Source organism: Pygocentrus nattereri, chromosome 8 (assembly GCF_015220715.1).
Source record: "Pygocentrus nattereri isolate fPygNat1 chromosome 8, fPygNat1.pri, whole genome shotgun sequence".
NCBI classification, from domain to species: Eukaryota; Metazoa; Chordata; class Actinopteri; order Characiformes; family Serrasalmidae; genus Pygocentrus; species Pygocentrus nattereri.
In genome coordinates, this window is record NC_051218.1 from 4,277,384 (window position 1) to 4,296,580 (window position 19,197).

At 41.9% G+C, this 19,197-nt stretch overlaps 2 protein-coding genes across 6 annotated transcripts in view; one reads left to right on the forward strand and one right to left on the reverse strand.

Moving 5' to 3' along the window:
• si:dkeyp-50b9.1 overlaps window positions 1–13,194 on the reverse strand; it is a 36,111-nt gene extending 22,917 nt beyond the window's left edge. For 3 of the 4 annotated variants that reach the window (XM_037540802.1, XM_017698801.2, XM_037540803.1), the window contains exons 1-5: window positions 12,105–12,242; window positions 11,728–11,822; window positions 10,926–11,092; window positions 7,809–7,944; window positions 5,515–5,692 (exon numbers count right to left, since the gene is read on the reverse strand). In XM_037540802.1, the coding sequence (XP_037396699.1) occupies window positions 5,515–5,692; window positions 7,809–7,944; window positions 10,926–11,069 (458 nt within the window). In that variant the 5' untranslated portion in view covers window positions 11,070–11,092; window positions 11,728–11,822; window positions 12,105–12,242. Of the gene's footprint in view, window positions 1–5,514; window positions 5,693–7,808; window positions 7,945–10,925; window positions 11,093–11,727; window positions 11,823–12,104; window positions 12,243–13,070 lie in introns of those variants that run through there. The other variant, XM_037540801.1, reaches the window with a different exon arrangement.
• Window positions 12,865–19,197, forward strand: part of smpd3 (sphingomyelin phosphodiesterase 3) — a 97,377-nt gene continuing 91,044 nt past the window's right edge. The window contains exon 1 of one of the 2 annotated variants that reach the window (XM_017698802.2): window positions 12,865–13,049. The gene's annotated coding sequence lies outside the window, so the exon portion shown is untranslated. Of the gene's footprint in view, window positions 13,050–13,285; window positions 13,340–19,197 lie in introns of those variants that run through there. The other variant, XM_017698804.2, reaches the window with a different exon arrangement.

The window sequence follows — 19,197 nt, forward strand, 5'->3', positions numbered from 1 at the left end:
GCTCTCTTGCATATTGTAGCTTTTCTGTTGTATCAGTATTTCCAAAGCTAATGATTAACAAATGATATTGGTGCCCTTTTGGTATTCTATGTGGAATTCACATTACTTTTTCACATCTTCCCAAAATTTTTTAGATGTTTATGCGTAATTAATGGCTCAAGTCCAAGACTATTCCTTAAGCTATTTAGCCTGAGTTTAGTCCTAACATAATTAGGCCAAACTGTGACCTAAATTTTGGCCTAATTTACTCCCATTATAAATAAATACCCTTAGGTAAGCATTACTCTAGATGAGTCAACTTAACACGGCACTGGAGCTGCACAAAATGTCATTAATTAATCGTTACAGTGATGCTGACCTTTGCTCTACCGATAACACAGACAAGAACAGTATGCAAATGAGCCTCTAACCAGTCACTAGGTGTTTAATTCGACGTTCCAGCTGAGGCTTTTGGGGTACTTTGATGAATCATCGCCTCCTCGTTGAAGGATCTGCTATATTATATTTTTATGTGGAACATTACGTTCAGCATTATGTGTTATGACATGTATGTGTTCTGTGTATGTTTTATGTGAGCTGTACCTGGGAGGACACTGTGGGCCACAGTTATTCCTGATTGTCTATGTACAGGTTAAAAACAGCTGTTGCTTCCGTACCTAATTTGGCCAATGTGCCTGAGCCAGCCTTTATAAACACAGCCAGAGTCAATGTCCAACGGGGCAGCTCGCTGTCTGTGAACCGTGCATACAGTAAAGAAATAAAGACCGATGCTACAGAGGTCAGGCTGGCCTCCTAGTCCTAGTTGTAAATAAAGAGGGGTCTAAAAAAATCTACATCGTGATCCAGCAAACAAAAAAAGTTGTTTAAAATAATGCACTAATTTTTAAACATGTTCCATCAAGTGTTCATTAGTGTACTAAATACATTACAAGGCAAATCACGTTAATCGCCTTTTACAATATGTAGGGAGCATAATTGTGTCCTTTTGTATTGTTTATATATATATATATATATATATATATATATATATTGTAACTAATAATTTTATAAATTTTAAAATCGGGTTTCTACACCCCTATAACTGATTCTAACCCAGGCTCACAGTATTCGAGAGTAATATACTCTTTCTTCTGTAAGGCTGCCAGGAAGTTGTCAGTAATCCTATGGGTGTCCGTGTGCATGTCTGAGAGGATGGTTATGGGTGTGCAAATGCTGGGCTGACTGGGCGGAAGTGTTTTGCTGGGAGTGGATCTGGGCAAAGCACCCTGTAATCTCACTATGTTTAATAGAGTAGCCAGAGCCACAGCTTTATGCCAACTCATCACTCATTCGCCTTCATTAATATCCAATCAAAGCCTGAAAGTGAACGCTCTGACCCCAGACACGAGCTGAGAAAATGCTGTCAACAACACACACTCGCACACATACAAGCAAACACATTTACACCTTTTGATCTATATTCAATTATATCACACCCTGTATGTGAGACCTAAACAGTCATTACTCTCCATCATTAATCATATCGCACGTTATTAGAGCTGTTGCCACACTTATTTTCAGGTTCGATACAATTTTGGATTCTATATTTGATGCTTTGACATGCACTAACAACCATGGTTTGCCTTTATGTATCACTAGATATGTAGTGCTACTAGGGTTATTAAGCTCCTTAGTGTCAGTAAGAAGTGTCCAGCAATCAAAGATGTCCAGCCAACAGCGTCCTGTGGGCACTGCCTTGTGAGCACTGATGAAGGACGAGAGGATGACCAACACAAACTGTGCAGCAGCAGATGAGCTGTCGTCTCTGACTTTACATCTACAAGGTGGACTGAGTGTCTAATAGTGTCTAATAAGTGGACAGTGAGTGGACACAGTGTTTCAAAACTCCAGCAGCACTGCTATGTCTGATCCACTCGTACCAGCACAGCACATAAACACACCACCAGGACATCAGCGTCACTGTAGCGCTGAGAATGATCCACCAACCAAATAATACTTGCTGTGTGGTGGTCATGCGGGGGTCCTGACCATTGAAGGACAGAGTGAAAGGGGGCTAACAAAGCATGCAGGGAAATAGATGGACTACAGTCTGTAATTGTAGAACTACAAAAGGCTCCTATATAGTAAGAGGAGCTGATCAAATGGATAAACATGTAAATAAATATGTAGGTGGTTTATTCTGCAATGTGTACCTCAGTCAAATTTGATCCTGGTTATGGCCCTTATTGCACACAATGTATCCCAGAGAACAGGCAGCTAACAAATATACGTATAACAGTATTCCCCGATTTCTAATACGCCGCCGATGACAAATACTATTATAAATGTACATGTGGAACCACACTTTCGCTTTACATTGATCCCTGCACTCTCTTAATACATGAAGCACTTACACACTTAACACACTCATCCCTGACTTCCTCTCAGACAGAACTTTAGAGTGTTTTTTCTGTGCCGTTCTTGGCAAGTGACTGGGCTTAATTGATCAGGTTCCGATTCAGTCCAATTATTTGCTCTGCGTTCAGCCCGACTGGCACGATACCTTCCTGATGACTCAGGTATAATATCTTATTATTCGTCTAACAAATAGCCTTGGCCTGCTCTGGTCACAAAAGGCCCATCATTTATTCATGGTGTTACTGGTTATGCTCATCATCTCAATCTGACAAATAACACTCCCCCACTAAAATGTCAATAATGCTCCCTTTGGGGCCTGCATTCAAATATGACTCTCATTTCAATCACTAAGTGGACCCTCCTCTCTTCTCCTACCTCTCTGTGTTTCCATCCATTTTTCTCTCCCTGTGCTCACCATACCTCTCACTCTATTAGTTTCATTTGTGTTAGCGGCAAGGGCCATTCAAAACAATATTTCTGATTTGTCATAAATCTGATTCATCCCTTTATATTTGGGGGTCTATTTGGATAGATTTACATGCTTCAATGTTCCAAAAACACTTTTCTCATACTGCACATCTCTATTTACCCTCTGTCTGAAACGCTCTGTTAGAGCTCCTGTGCCTTTAAACTTCCCACTGTTCTCTGTTCAGAATAGTTGAAAGTGGTTGTGGCATCCTGCTACAAGTTCTGCCCCTACAGATGGCCAGTAAGGATTTTGTTACGGCATTGCATCATCTTGTAACGAAGAGAAAGAGCTGGAATTTCCACGAGGCGTTTCAGGAAGCTGAAAAATTTAAGTGAGTGATACTTTTTTTAATCCCACAACCGGGGAAATTCCACCTCCACATTTAACTCATCCGTGAGGTGAAACACCACATACACACTAGTGAATGCACACACACTAGGGGGCAGTGAGCAAGCTTGCCCGGAGCGGTGGGCAGCCCTATCCACGGCACCCGGGGAGCAATTGGGGTTTAGGTGTCTTGCTCAAGGACACCTCAGTCATGGTCTGTCGGTGCTGGGGATTGAACCGGCAACCTTCCGGTCACAGGGCCAGATCCCTAACCTGCAGCTCACCACTGCCCCCAAAGCAGTTACTGTGGGACTTACTCCTGGCGTGTACTTTGAGCTTTGTAAATTTGCGGACCATTTACACAAAAAGCTATATAACACACTAAAAGAAAGAGAATGAAACAGTAAAACACAATACAGGGGTGTCAAACTCAACCATTAAAAGGGCCATATTAAAAAATCTCAACAAATTTGTGGGCCAGTTGTGGTTTGGTTCCTTATTTTTGCCATGATCCCAACTGGCCATTGTTTATTCAAAATATGCCAAAACTACAATGGCAAAAACAGGCACTGAATACTTGGATGATTCAAAAACAATTTAAAATAAAAACTACTTGTTTTAAATAAAACAATAGACTACGATTGGCTGCAGATACTGTTAAACCTCTTTAAATGTCTCCAACGTACCGCAGGCTTTTTAAAAGTGTCTATTCACTTGAACTAGACACCTGGTATCCTTTCTGTTTTGTTTTGTTTATGTGGTGCTGTCCCATGGATGGTTGTTGGGGAGGGCGTGGGTGCACACAATACATTGCAGTGCATGCTGGGGATTACAGTGCAGCTCATGGTGAAATGGGCTAATATTAAGAGAAAATTTAAATAAAATTGCAGGCCAAATACGATTGCACAATAGCCCTGACTTTGGCCCGTGGACCTTGTGTTTGACACACGGGGCACAATATATGACTTACAATGAATATAAGGTGCTGTTAATATACAGGCTTTCATTGATGCTAGTGCTACATTAGTGTTTGTGTCATACAACAAAACTGATTTTGGCTTTAGTCATATTACTAAATAATAAAACAAGTTATCTTGCTGAACGCTTTTGATTCTACTGAAAGACCGCTTGAAACCACAACACGTGAAAAATATACAGACCGTCCTAATTAGTGAACCCAGCTGCTTTAAGATGCACCCATTGCTGACACAGCTGTTCAGTCGCACACAGCTTGTATAATCTCCATAGAAAAGCACTGATCAATAGAATGGGACGCTCTGGAGCAGCTGCACATGAGCCTTAGGTAATCACTCAATGGCAAGCGTGGGCTAGAGGGGTATAAACGCAGAGGAACTGTGTTCTCTGGAGTGATGGAGCTCCATCTAATACTTTGAGACGAGTTAGTAGTGATTTGGAAAAACTGCTTTACTGTTTAACATCAAACTCCATAATGTGTATAACCTCATATGCTCACAATCCTTTTGACAAAAATTGTAGGAAATCGCATGCATATGAAACAAGGATAGCCATTTAAGCTTTTGCTATTCATATACATGCACTTTTAAACACATGGTATTTAAATATTCTAACGACAACAGATTTTCTATGTTTAATATTTGTTAATTATATGCAGCTAACTGTAACGGGGAGCGAGGTTGTGGACACATATGCGGAGATAAGCGAATTTTATTGTGGGCAAATCCAAAATCAGGGTCAAGACAGTCCAGGTTCATGTAGCCAAGACGGATAGATTTGGACGTGAAACACACCAAACAAATCCTAAACATCAAACATCCAAACATGTCAAACAACAGTACAAACAAAGACCAGCCGTCCGACAGGGGGAAAACACAGGCTTAAATACATAAGGGTATATGAGGAACAGGTAGGAACACAGGTGGAAACAATCAGGGTTGGAGTCATAAAACAAGGGGGCTGGACAAAAAAAAACAAAACAAGGAACATGCAGGCTGAACCAAAACACAACATGAACACATGGACAGGACTGGGAGGGGCCAATCGTGACACTAAAGTAAGAGATGGTCTGTAAAAGGTGATTTAGAATGGTTTAGCTGAGTGAGATACTACAAATTTATCCTTTTTTCGATTATCCGAATTACAAATGCTTAATTTGAATACTTAAAACCAGGCGTTTGTGACATGACACGGAGCATAACAGAGGTCACATCAGTGTCTCTCTCTTAAAATGAAACTTCATCTGGGTCCTGCAGGGGGTGCCCTCCCACCAACAAAGAGCAGCAATTAGACTGAGAATTGACAGGAAACAGCTGTGAAATGTGATTTAGTGATGAGGCTCAAACCTGTGATCAGTCTCCTCAGACCCACAGCTCTCCTCACAGCTGTCCTCAGATTCACTGTAGAGTTCAGAAAGTTGGTATGAATCACTCTGATGATCCTGCGATGCTTCAGGCAGCTTAAGACTCACCAGTTCCCCCTGGCTGTCAGGATGAGATCTACCACTAAACTCCTCCAGCACATCTGAAAACATTACAAAAAAAAGAGATCAAAGCAGTACAGGAGCTGGAGAAGGTTTCCTACAGGAAGCTGTCTAATGCTATGCATGAAATTTGATTGGCTACTTGGCTGCATTAATAAAGCTGCATTATCCCCTTAATAACAAAATGGATTAAAATCAATCCACAATTATTACCGTCAGACTGTAAAACTACACACACTGCAGATTCATACTGGATTAAAATCACTCCACAATTATTACCGTCAGACTGTAAAACTATACACTGCAGATTCATACTGGATTAAAATCGCTCCACAATTATTACAGTCAGACTGTAAAACTACACACGCTGCAGATTCATACTGGATTAAAATCACTCCACAATTATTACCGTCAGACTGTAAATCTACACACTGCAGATTCATACTGGATTAAAATCACTCCACAATTATTACAGTCAGACTGTAAAACTACACACACTGCAGATTCATACTGGATTAAAATCACTCCACATTTATTACAGTCAGACTGTAAAACTACACACACTGCAGATTCATACTGGATTAAAATCACTCCACAATTATTACAGTCAGACTGTAAAACTACACACACTGCAGATTCATACTGGATTAAAATCACTCCACAATTATTACAGCCAGACTGTAAAACTACACACTGCAGATTCATACTGGATTAAAATCACTCCACAATTATTACCGTCAGACTGTAAAACTACACACACTGCAGATTCATACTGGATTAAAATCACTCCACAATTATTACAGTCAGACTGTAAAACTACACACACTGCAGATTCATACTGGATTAAAATCACTCCACAATTATTACAGTCAGACTGTAAAACTACACACACTGCAGATTCATACTGGATTAAAATCACTCCACAATTATTACAGCCAGACTGTAAAACTACACACTGCAGATTCATACTGGATTAAAATCACTCCACAATTATTACAGCCAGACTGTAAAACTACACACTACAGATTCATACTGGATTAAAATCACTCCACAATTATTACAGTCAGACTGTAAAACTACACACTGTAGATTCATACTGGATTAAAATCACTCCACAATTATTACAGTCAGACTGTAAAACTACACACACTGCAGATTCATACTGGATTAAAATCACTCCACAATTATTACCGTCAGACTGTAAAACTACACACTGAAGATTCATACTGGATTAAAATCACTCCACAATTATTACAGTCAGACTGTAAAACTACACACTGCAGATTCATACTGGATTAAAATCACTCCACAATTATTACAGTCAGACTGTAAAACTACACACTGCAGATTCATACTGGATTAAAATCACTCCACAATTATTACAGTCAGACTGTAAAACTACACACACTGCAGATTCATACTGGATTAAAATCACTCCACAATTATTACAGTCAGACTGTAAAACTACACACTGCAGATTCATACTGGATTAAAATCACTCCACAATTATTAGTCAGACTGTAAAACTACACACACTGCAGATTCATACTGGATTAAAATCACTCCACAATTATTACAGTCAGACTGTAAAACTACACACACTGCAGATTCATACTGGATTAAAATCTCTCCACAATTATTACAGTCAGACTGTAAAACTACACACTGCAGATTCATACTGGATTAAAATCACTCCACAATTATTACAGTCAGACTGTAAAACTACACACACTGCAGATTCATACTGGATTAAAATCACTCCACAATTATTACAGTCAGACTGTAAAACTACACACACTGCAGATTCATACTGGATTAAAATCACTCCACAATTATTACAGTCAGACTGTAAAACTACACGCACTGCAGATTCATACTGGATTAAAATCACTCCACAATTACCACTGTCAAAAAAACCTTGACTCAGCCTGTGTGCAGATCTACAGTGAATTTAGGGACACAAGGAGCTTATATTGTATCCTGTACACTCAGCAAAGCTGTATGTGACAAAAAAATTACCTGCGTTTTTATGTTCTAATTCATGGCAATATTAAATATTTTTACAGCTGGACATTTGAATACTAGCACTTTAAAATGTGTTTTTAAAATACCTCTCCTTAGTAGTACTGTTTGGAGACTGTATGTACAGACACAGACCTGCATGGTCTCGTAGTAGAATAATGGTGTTTGCTCTTGGGCTGTGCACAGTCTCATGGATGTCCTGAGAACCGACATCAGGCAATGTTGAATCCAGCAGCGCCACCACAGCCATCAACACATCCTGATTTTTCACCTACAAAACACCAGATATCAGTGGGCATTTACACGCACACATAATATAATCCCTAAGCACTCCCACTTAAATAAACACTGAAGCACACTGTGTATAATATGCCTGTGGGCACTAGCAAACACATATAATAATTTTGCAACCACCAACACAGAAATGACCGAAAATATATTTGTCTGTGGAACACAGGTAAAGACTCTTCATGTGTGTCTGTAAGTTTGTGGGTACGTGTGTGTGTGTGTGTGTGTGTGTGTGCGCGCTTATGTTCCCAGATTGTTCATCTCTGACCTCAAAAAGATGTCATTACGATTGATTTGGAAATTGATTCAGTATGCCATGATATCTCAGATTTAACATCTATTTCCTCTGAAAAACATCTGAGGCCTTCACTTCTTAAACTTATTATAAAAAAAAAAAAAAATATATATATATATATATATATATATATATATATATATATATATATATTAATTACAATAATTTAGATTTTTCAGGAGACATATGTGAGAGATTAGATATAAGATAATCCATATACATAAGGTAGAAGAAAGTCAAAGGGAAATAGGTAACAAAAAACAGGAGTTTCCAAAACTGGAGAGCCAAAAATGATTAAAAGCTACAGAGAAATCGGGGCTTCTAACAACCATCTGGAAGACCTGGTAGACACCAGACCCCATTAGGTAAACAGCACTTAAAGCTTTCATCTCTGAGAGAGAGGAGAAGATCAAGCTGCTTCAGATCTGAAAACATCCACAGGTGTTTCTGTACATCCTGCCACTGTGAGAAGACCACTCAGCGCTGTGGGTCTGAAAGGATGTGTAGCTGATCAAGAAGAACCTCGCTGAGAAAAGGAGACGGACACATCAAACAAAGAAGCTGAAAGTTGGACTGACCACCCCAGAGTCCAGACCTCAACACCACTGAATGGGGTGGATTACTTCAGAAAATCAACCAGCTTCTAAGACTGAACTTTGGAGGTTGTGGAAAAATACCATGGAAGATGTTAAATGTTTAATTAATCAATGTTTTGACTGGAAATGAAATAAATAAAAGGTGGTCTTTCAGCACAATACTGTATGTGTGTTTCACAAGCTCATATTAAACTGAGCTGGTATACAGCAGGTCTGGTGTGATCCAGCAGCAGCAGGACGAGGCGGAGGATCAGCCTGCTTACACGGCGCCGTTTGGCAGCCACTGAAATATCCAATCAATTAAGAAGGAGAGATCCAGGGCAATATGAGACAAGCGCCGGGCTGAAATATGACCTATATTCATAATCACACGGGCTGCGGGATCATATTTCTGATTCTGAATACCTGTGTGTGCGTGTATGCTCGAGAGTTAGGGGAGCAGCGGCAGCGATCAGGTGAAGTAAGACTGGAAAAACATCCCCAGGACAAAATACATTGGTGGAGAAATGATGCATATCTCACTACAAAATCATGAATCAAAGTAAAACGGCTGTAGAAAGAGATAATGAAAGAGTGAGGCATGAGCGCGAGAGGATAAAAAGAGAGAACTGGATGGAAAACTACAGAACAAGCCTTCAGATTTTGCCTTGAAATGCCACCTTAATATTCCTATCATAAATCAGACTGTGCTGTCCATATAATACCATGTGTTCGTGGGTGTACGTAGGCTTTCTGCGTGTCCTGAATACAAATACTGCTGCATATGTACAGGACTAAGCTGAGTTAGCAACAAGCAACATCATTAAAAACAGACGATTATACTGTTGCATGCAAGACTTTTGAGTGTTCATACCAGTCAAATTACATTTTGTTCACATGAGTTAACACAATCCTCCACAGGAAACTCAAATATGAACATTTATCAACTCATTTTAATGCAGTATTTCCACTTATTTGCTGAGTTTAACAGGTCGAAAAAAAACACAACATATAAAATACTCCATAACTTTTGCACAGGCCACATTTTATGTTTTATTTTATCCAATATGTCAAATTAATAAACAGAAATCGGGCACTAAAATGTGCAGAAGGGTGTTCTCTGTGGAGGACGTGTTCACTTCTTTCTGATCTTCGCTCAGAAAATCAACAACACGTGGAATTTGACCCGGGGCGCCAAAACTTTCGCACACGACTGTATACTGACACAGTGACCCTGCATGTCCAAAAGTCAAACCACTGACAGCCTCTACTCTTCTGAGAAGCCTAGATGGAACATTGCTGTGAGGATGTGAGCACAGGTGAGGTCGGGTACTGGTGTTGGGTGGTCAGTTCTGGGTCACTCCAACTCATCCCAAAGGCACTGGATGGAGCTCCATCACTCCAGAGAACACAGTTCCACTGCTCCACAGCCCAACACTGGGTTGTTTTTAACCGTCTAGCTTTGGACATGGTGACATTAGGCTCTCGTGCAGCTGCTCCAGAGTCCCATTCTATTGGTCAGTGCTTTTCTATGCAGATTATACGAGCTGTGGTCAGCAATGGATGCGCATTAACGCAGCAGAACTGACTAATTAGAAGGGCTGTAGGCTTTTGGGCTCTTGGCGTATTTTACACTAATCGTCTCTTCTTTATTTCTATAAACACTGCAAGTACAGCCTTAGCATTCTAAATTACACAGAATGCTTAACTGAAACGAGTGGGACCAAGGCGAGATCAGAAACTAAAACAGCAGTAGGCCCACCTCCCACACGAGAATATGAGTGCAAATGAACACACACGCACATGCCTAGAGATGCTTGTGCGGTGTGGTAAGCTATTTGTTACTGTGAATGCAACATTTCCCATCTGAGTTCCCTCTAAGCAATATTTCTTACAGAGGTGCCAAATGGCAAGGCCCATGAGGATTTGCAGGCCGGGCTTGGACTGCTCTCAAATTTCTTAGACAGAGAGATACGTTCATTATCTTTAAAGCTGAAGGAGCCTGCGTGGAATGTAAGTTTTGCGTTAAAGGCGAGATGACACAACGGAGATACAATCTGAATTCATTTAGGCCGAATGGGTGCAAAATGCCACCTTAGGCAGAAGCTCTGGAGCATCGCTTGTTCGCAGAAGCTGATGGAAGTTGACCCTAATGGGCTGGGCAGTGAAGGCCTCAGAACCGCCCTCCACCCTGGAGTTAAAGGACACGCTGTGGAGACGAACCACACAGCCGTCCATCCCTCGGCCAGAGTATATGAGCCCTAGAAAGACAGACAGATAGATTTCAGTGCACCGTGATTCTTGCTTTTCAGTTTTAAAGATATTCTGAATGATACATTTGGCGGATAATGTATAAAGAAACACAGACGAAAGTAAAATAGCGGAGAATCTGAACAAATCAGTTGGACAGTGTCCCTTAGAACGCCCTTTATGTATCCATCTATCATCAGCGGATTCAAATAAATGGATTAAAATACATTTTAGGCCTAAACAATATTATAAAACTGTGTCGTAAGGCAACGTCTCTACCATCAGGCAGTGTATTCATAACCATTTCACAGGATTATTTATTTATTTTTGTGAGGGAATGCTTGGAGTCGGACGTCTGGTTCCTATCACCACCACTGTGTACAATTCTGACTCGTTACGTTTCTAAAGAACAGAGCATTTCACACCAAACCGCTCTGAAGGAGTCCGTTTACATTTGAACCAATTCGTTGTGAAGGCATTTTGATAACTCAGTGGAATTCCCCTTTAATTAATACTGCATGACCTAAACGCGCAGCCGTGTGAACCAAACTGAGCTGAGCATGTTTTTAACCTTTTTTAAACCTTAGGTTATATTTCTAACGTTAGCTACCGAAGCCATTATTCTCCTGCGGCTCAAGCCTTTTACCTCAGGATGGTTTTGGCTCCTCTAGCTAAGCTTCCCACCTCTCCACTGAGACGAATTCTGGCTATGGAGATGTTTCAGAAAAGGGAGTCACAGTCCTATAAAACAAAATACAACAATAGGAATATTATAGGCTGGTATTAACCTACATAAACAAAACGCATACAGATAGAAAGACAGAGCTCATTAGTTTGCTTGGAGCTCATAACAGCCTTTCCAGTGTTAAATGTAATTAAATACGTGTTTGGTCAAATTCGCCAACAAAGCCAGCAGCTCGTCCGTTAACCGTCAGGTCAGCGGCGTTTTGTTAGCATGACAACGGTCAACCAACTAAACAAATATGTTGTTTTTTTCTTGAATATTCAGTCACGTTCGCTCACCTTGGCCTTTATATTTTGACAGCTTCGTCTCTGTCAGCTAGTTGGCCCAGTTTAGCGGACTATTTAACAACCTTCTCAACTTAGCAAGGCGAGTTTCGAGTTTTGTGCTGAGGACCCGAGTGCGAGGGGGGTTACTATGGAAACAGGACAACTCGGCGGCAGTGCCTTCTGGGAATTGGAGTTTTTCATTCTATCACGCCGTGCTGTTGTGTCCCGGCTCGTAACTTATTTTTCTGTGCTTGTTTAACGCGAATTCACGGTGCGCTGACTTCATGTGTGCGAGGCAGACGCGTTTTTGCGTGTCTCTTTATTGTTTCTAGGTCCATATAGCTAAAAGGAGTAGCCTTTATTCTTCTTCGCGTGGTCCGAGCCAGCTTCTTGTTCGAATTTTCCCGTTCCACCTTAAACGGTGGAGCAGGGACAGCCTGGCTGCTGGCACCACTCATGTGGAAGGGGGACATCTGGACATGAAGCTGGCGATCAGGAAGCCTCGCAGGTCCGAGGTTGCAAGGTGTTAAGGTTGACGTTCCACCTTAAATGCACCATTTAAATGCGTTATTTAAGGTGGAACGGGAAAATTTCGAAAAAGAAGCGGGTGAGCAGGAAGCCAACTCCAGCCTCGCTGGTCCGCGGTTGTGAGGATGCGAAGCTTGGCGTCTTGGGTGGGGTTTTTTGAACGCGAGCAGGGGGGGCTTGCTGGCCCGGGCGGTGATTGGCCGGGCTCGTTATCTAAAAGGCGTGGCCGTGGGGGTTGTAGGCAATGACGTCAGTGGAGCTGTTCAAAGTGTGTGGTGCTGGACAGAAACCCACGTCGTCGTCCGTGGGAGATGCAGCGCGGCTGAGGCAGGGGCACCCCACCGAAACTGGAAAGGGCGTGGAGAGGGGGTGAGCGTGCTGGGAATGGTGCTGGACAAGTGACTCACCTGTTAGCCGCTTCCCGAGCCTGTAAGTAAGATTCCTACCTACCCGAGCGGCTGAAAGAGAAAGTTGGGAGGGGAGGACGCTAAAGGGTCTGTCCGGCATGCCTGGATGGCCACGCACCACGTTGGCTTGGTCCCCTGTAACACGCTGGCACCCAGGCTCGGCTGTGGGTCCGCACACACAGAGCAGTCGCTATTGCTGTTGATGGTTTAGCCGGGCTGCTCCGCCTCCACCCAGATGCGCCGAGCTCTGCTTGTTTGGTTTATCATTTGAATGGTATTTGCATGCCTGCGCGAGACAAATCGCCAAAGCAGGTGTGTATTATTTGTTTGTTTGCCTGTTTGGAACCTGAATAACAGCCCGCCTTACAGCAGGGGACGCATTAAGGGTTAAAGGAGTATTTTCTAATGGGAAAGAACAAGGAGGGACCCTCCTGAACTCGTCGTGTACAGCTGGTAAAACAGCAGGCTGCTTGTACAGTGCATGAATGAGGCTTGTGCTGCCTCCCAAGGCTGTTTCTGTAGGATAGTAAAGGCTGCTTACACCTCCAGGTCTTCTGTGAGGGAGTGCTCGCCTTTCACGCTGTTCTGTACGCTAGTAGAGGCTGCTCATGCCCTTAGGGCTGTGTTTTTTGCTTTCAGAGCTGTTTTGTGGGCTATTAAGGGCTAATCACAATTCCAGGGCTGTTTTTGTAGGTTAAAAAGGGCTACTCATGCCTTTAAGGCTATTTCAGTAGGCTTCTACTGGGCTACTTATGCATTTACTTATGCACTTTTTCTATAAGGTAGTAAAGGCTGCTTGCACTTTTTTTTACTACCCATGCCTTTGAGGCTGTTTTTTTTACTCCAATAAGGGTTATTTGTGCTTTTTGTGCTGTTTTAATAAGGGCTGTTTTTGGTGGTTAGTTTGTAGGGTTACTCTTGCCTTTAAGGCAATTTCAGTAGGGATATATTGGGCTACTCACTCCTTTAGGGCTGTTTCTGCAAGGTGGTAAAAGCTGATTGCATTTCTATTACTGTTTATATGGGGTAGTACAAATATTTTGGAAGGGTAGTAAGAGCTATTTGCACTACTAGGGCTGTTTATTTAAGCTAGTAAGGGTTATTTGTGCTAATTTGGTGTTTCTACTCTGTACAAAGTAGAAGTAGATGTTGATTTTTTCCGCTAAATTTTTCTTGCATTTATTTGTGTTTAAGTAAACCAGTTAAGCTGCTTGGTACCACATGAAGTTTTTTTGGTTGCTCATGCCTTCAAGGCCATTTCAGAAAGCTGGTATTGGGCTACTCACAATTTCAGGTCTGTTTCTATAAGACTGTAAAGGATTCTTAGACTATAAGGGTGAGGCAGGCTGGTATTAGGCAACTTACAACTTTATGACTTTAAGGCTGTTGCTTTGGGGCTGGTTCTGTAGGTTATATTAGAACATGGTTATGCATGCCTTTGAACGTAGTAAGGGCACCCGTGCCTTTAGCAGTAAGACCCAGCCTTACCTTTAGGGCTGTTTCTGAAGGCTAGTAAAGGCTATAGCCACGGGGCTATGTCAGATGTCAAATGTTCTGAGAAAATAAATGAACAGCCCAATCAATGTAGACCTCCATAAACACTTCCAGTTGTGTTTAGTTATGATGAGGCCTAAATATAAATCAGTGGAACCAAGGCCGCAAGTCCTAATATTGCTAAAGCAAAATGTGGCGCCTACATCTTTCATCTTCTCAAGTACTTGCACATAAAAATGTATGCAAACATTTAATCTGCTATTTGATGCAAAAACTAAATAAACAGCAAACTGTTTTAAAGAGAATCCCAACACTTTTCCAAAATTTCAGTAAATACTTTCAATGTAAATAAGGTCATTCAGAGTGGTTTGGTGTGAAATGCTTAGAAATTGTTCACAGTGACGGTGATAGGAACCAGACATCTGAAGAATTTTAAATGCTCTTCTAGAGCTACCACACATAGGTGTTGCATGAAATGGTTCAGAATATGCTGCCCTGTACTTGAAACCCAGTTGTGTGACAGTTTTGAGAGGAGTTTGGCCTAAATTGTATTTTTCCAAAATGCCTTTAAGGCTGAGAGGTGCATGGAGGGTGATTCATTAACATCTACATTCCATATATATATTTTATACACATATAAAAGTAGACACGTATAGGTTCACTGGTGGTTTTGGATACTAAATACAATGGCTATACTTTACAGTGGGGGTCATATGGCTTTCACCCCAACTGTAAAGAAATCTAAGGTGGTAAGTTTCTCTACAATGAACCATTTCACATTCGAAAAAGGTGGAATTCCCCTTTAAATCCGAGTTCCCTCAGTGGTGTATGGCATAATATTCACAATCAAAGGGAAAATATGACGTCAGGGGTATACGTTGTCGTGTTTTCTTTTCTGGATGAGGGCCAGGTGCTAAAGTGTGTGATACGGGAGACTACAGCGTCCGGTTTCCCGACCTGCCTGCATGTCCAGGTTGCAGTAAGTATAGTGGATCAGTGTAGATCGGGCCAGGCCCTCGCTGCCTTCACACGGGTGTTGCATTGCATTAAGGCTTGTTTAACGTCTCAGTCTATGTTACTTGGCTATTTCGTATCTGGTTTCAGGTTGTTTACTGAATACAGGCCATTCCTGCACCTCTGTTCTGTGTGCAGAGCTCTACTTGTAAACGAGCTATTCAGGACTAGTCAAGGCCTTTTGTTGAAGAGGCTGTAGTGGAGATATCGTCCGAGTCACAAGTCACGACTTGAAGCTCAGGGGAAAAACACACTCCGCTTTTCCCGCCGTGTTGAAATCAGCACGGCGGGAGATGCTGTGATAATCCAGCCTGTGCTGCTTCACCACTGCCTCGTTTTTTCTGCTTTTGTAGCCGAGAACGATGCATCACCAGCATAACTAGAAAAACAGATGCTGTCAAGAAACAAACATGTTAGGCTTCATTATGCAGGTGCAGTGTACGTATGACGTAAGCCGTTGACACCCTGACGATGTTCTGCAGGGTCTTTTTAACACACACACACACACATTTCTAAGTTGCTTGTCTTAGGGGCAAATATTATATTATGCTATATATTATTATAATGAATTATATTACATTATATTACATTATACCCATGACCCTGAGGGAGAAGCTGCTTAGAAAATGTGTGTGTGTGTGTGTGTGTGTGTGTGTGTGTGTGTGTGTGTGTGTGTGTGTGTGTGTTTTAGTTTTTGACATTATTTGAAAATGCCTGTTATTCTTTACACTGCGTGTAAATTTAATGATGAACGGCCCAGAGAGAGAATTCTGGTTCCATTGACTTACATTGAAAGGAAAGTATCTTTTTTCCTTCTCCTGTAAAGTTACCATTCGGGAGATATGAGGTTTTGTTCCGACAGCAGCGAAATGTAAATAAATGTAATACATTAAGTTATGTAGCTATATAGCATAATACCTGTGTAAATATAATCATTAGAGTACATCATTATAATAAATGAGGTCTATAGAATTTTTGACTTTAGAGGCAACGAACGCTCGATATTTCTCAGTCAGCCTGTGTAGCTTGTGTCAAAGTGTCTTTTATTTGAAACATGCTGGCTGAATTAACTGAGGTGAGTAAAGGCACCGTGGAAATGAAGGCAGCTGGACTCTCGGGATAATCCTGAAGACATCAGTTACTTATTGTATCGTAACTCAGCACAGAGTTACGCTTTAAAGGTGGAGCTCATAAGATTTCACACCCCACACCCCACGCGAACTCCCTGAACGTGCTGACTCTGCTGTTTTCTGTTCTGATGGGTTGAATGAAAATGTGTGGCATCATTAAATTAAAACCCCCACAGTGAAGATGTTTTGCATGTGTAATTAATCCCACACGCTGGATCAGAAGTGTTTAAACTAAAGTCTGAACAGCCATATGATAAAAAACACTGGATACGATTTAACGCTGCTGCTGCTGCTGCGCTTCAGTCTGAGTGCATTACAGAGAAAACATCTTCAGACATCAACACCTGAACTCTCTCTATTTCTCTCTCTGTTTTCCCTGTCTCTCTCTCTCTCTGTCTCTCTTTCTCTCTCTCTCTCTCTCTCTCTCTCTCTCTCTCTCTCTCTCTCTCTCTCTCTCTCTCTCTTCCCCTCTGTCACTCTCTCTCTCTCTGCCTCTCTCTCTCTGTCTCTCTGTCTCTCTCTCTCTCTCTCTCTCTCTCTCTGTCTCTTCCCCTCTGTCACTCTCTCTCTCTCTGCCTCTCTCTCTCTGTCTCTGTCTCTTCCCCTCTGTCTCTCTCTCTCTCTCTCTCTCTCTCTCTGTCTCTCTTTTTCTATGTCAGTCTCTATCTTTCTCTCGCTCTCTCTTTCTCTGTCTCTCTCCATTTCTCTCTTGCTCTCTCTCTCTCTTTCTCTTCCTCTCTGTTTGTCTCTCTTTCTCTTCCTCTCTGTCAGTCTCTCTCTCGCTCTTTCGCTTCCTCTCGGTCAGTCTCACTCTCTCTTTCTTTCTCTTCCTCTCTGTCAGTCTCTCACTCTCTCTCTCTTTCTCCTCCTCCCTGTCAGTCTCTCTCTCTTTCTTTCTCTTCCTCTCTGTCAGTCTCTCACTCTCTCTCTTCCTCGGTCAGTCTCTCTCTGTCTCTCTCTGTCTCTCTCTCTCTCTCTCTCTCTTTCTCTTCCTCTGACAGCCTCTATCTCTCTCTCTTTTTCTCTTCCTCTCTGTCAGTCTCTCTCTCTGTGTCTCTCTCTCTCTCACTTTCTCTTCCTCTCTGTCAGTCTCTCACTCTCTCTCTCTTTCTCCTCCTCCCTATCAGTCTCTCTCTCTTTCTTTCTCTTCCTCTCTGTCAGTCTCTCACTCTCTCTCTCTTTCTCTTCCTCTCTGTCAGTCTCACTCTCTTTCTTTCTCTTCCTCTCTGTCAGTCTCTCACTCTCTCTGTTCCTCGGTCAATCTCTCTCTGTCTCTCTCTCTGTCTCTCTCTCTGTCTCTCTCTCTCTTTCTCTTCCTCTGTCAGTCTCTCTCTGTCTCTCTCTCTGTGTCTCTCTCTCTCTCTCTCTCACTTTCTCCTCTCTGTCAGTCTCTCTCTCTCTGTCTCTCTCTCTCTTTCTCTCGCTCTCTCTCTCTTTCTCTTCCTCTGTCAGTCTCTCTCTCTCTCTGTCTCTCTCTCTCTTTCTCTTCCTCGGTCAGTCTCTCTCTCTCTCTCTTTCTCTTCCTCTGTCAGTCTCTCTCTCTCTGTCTCTCTTTCTCTTCCTCTGTCAGTCTCTCTCTCTCTCTCTCTCTCTCTCGCTCTCTCTCTCTTTTTCTCTTCCTCTCTGTCAGTCTTTCTCTCTTTCTTTAGTTACTGAGAAGACATCTGACATCCTCAACACCTGAACTCTCCCTCTCTCTCTGTCTCTCTGTCTCTCTCTCTCTTTCTCTCTCTCTCTCTCTCTTCCTCTCTGTCAGTCAAACACTCTCTCTTTCTTTCTTTAGTTACTGAGAAGACATCTGACATCTTCAACACCTGAACACTCTCTCTTTCTCTGTCTCTCTTTTTTTCTTTCTCTCTCACTCTGTAATTTAGCTGCCAGCATGGTCAGCAGTATGTGTGTGTAGTCTTTACACACACACACACACACACACACACACACACACACACACACACACAACCACATTTATGTTTGATGTATTTAAATTTTACAGATAAAATGTCTCTTATGTAAGAACGTCACGATTAAAAATAGAGTGGGTCCTCGGTGCTCGTCTGGTCTCACTGAAATTCAGCTTAGAACAAACACAAAGACTGATTCACTCGGCTGCTTCGCTGCTTTGGTTTGAGGCAGTTCAGGAATAGATTGTTTGAACAGTAAGGAGTGAAAAACCTGCTTCTGTTCTGCTTAAAGCAGCTTGTCAGGTAGCTCAAGCAGAAAAATCTCCCACAGAAACAAACTTAATGCTAACATATTTACTCACAGTTAACCAACATAAAACCGTTTCTTGGAAAATATTTACAATGGAATTATTGCCGGACTTAAACTGAGTGAAATTCAGCAGGAGAGTGAAGGCCTGTCCACACCAAGGATAATTTGTTTAGATAATGGAATTTTTAACGCAGTGGAAACTTCACGTCAAGTCCAATCTGTGTTTGGTCGCTCAGAGAAAGTGTAAAGAAGAAGAAGGAGGAAGAAGAAATGGATTCCTCAAGTAGTAACAATGATATGCTTACACATTTTCTTTCATAT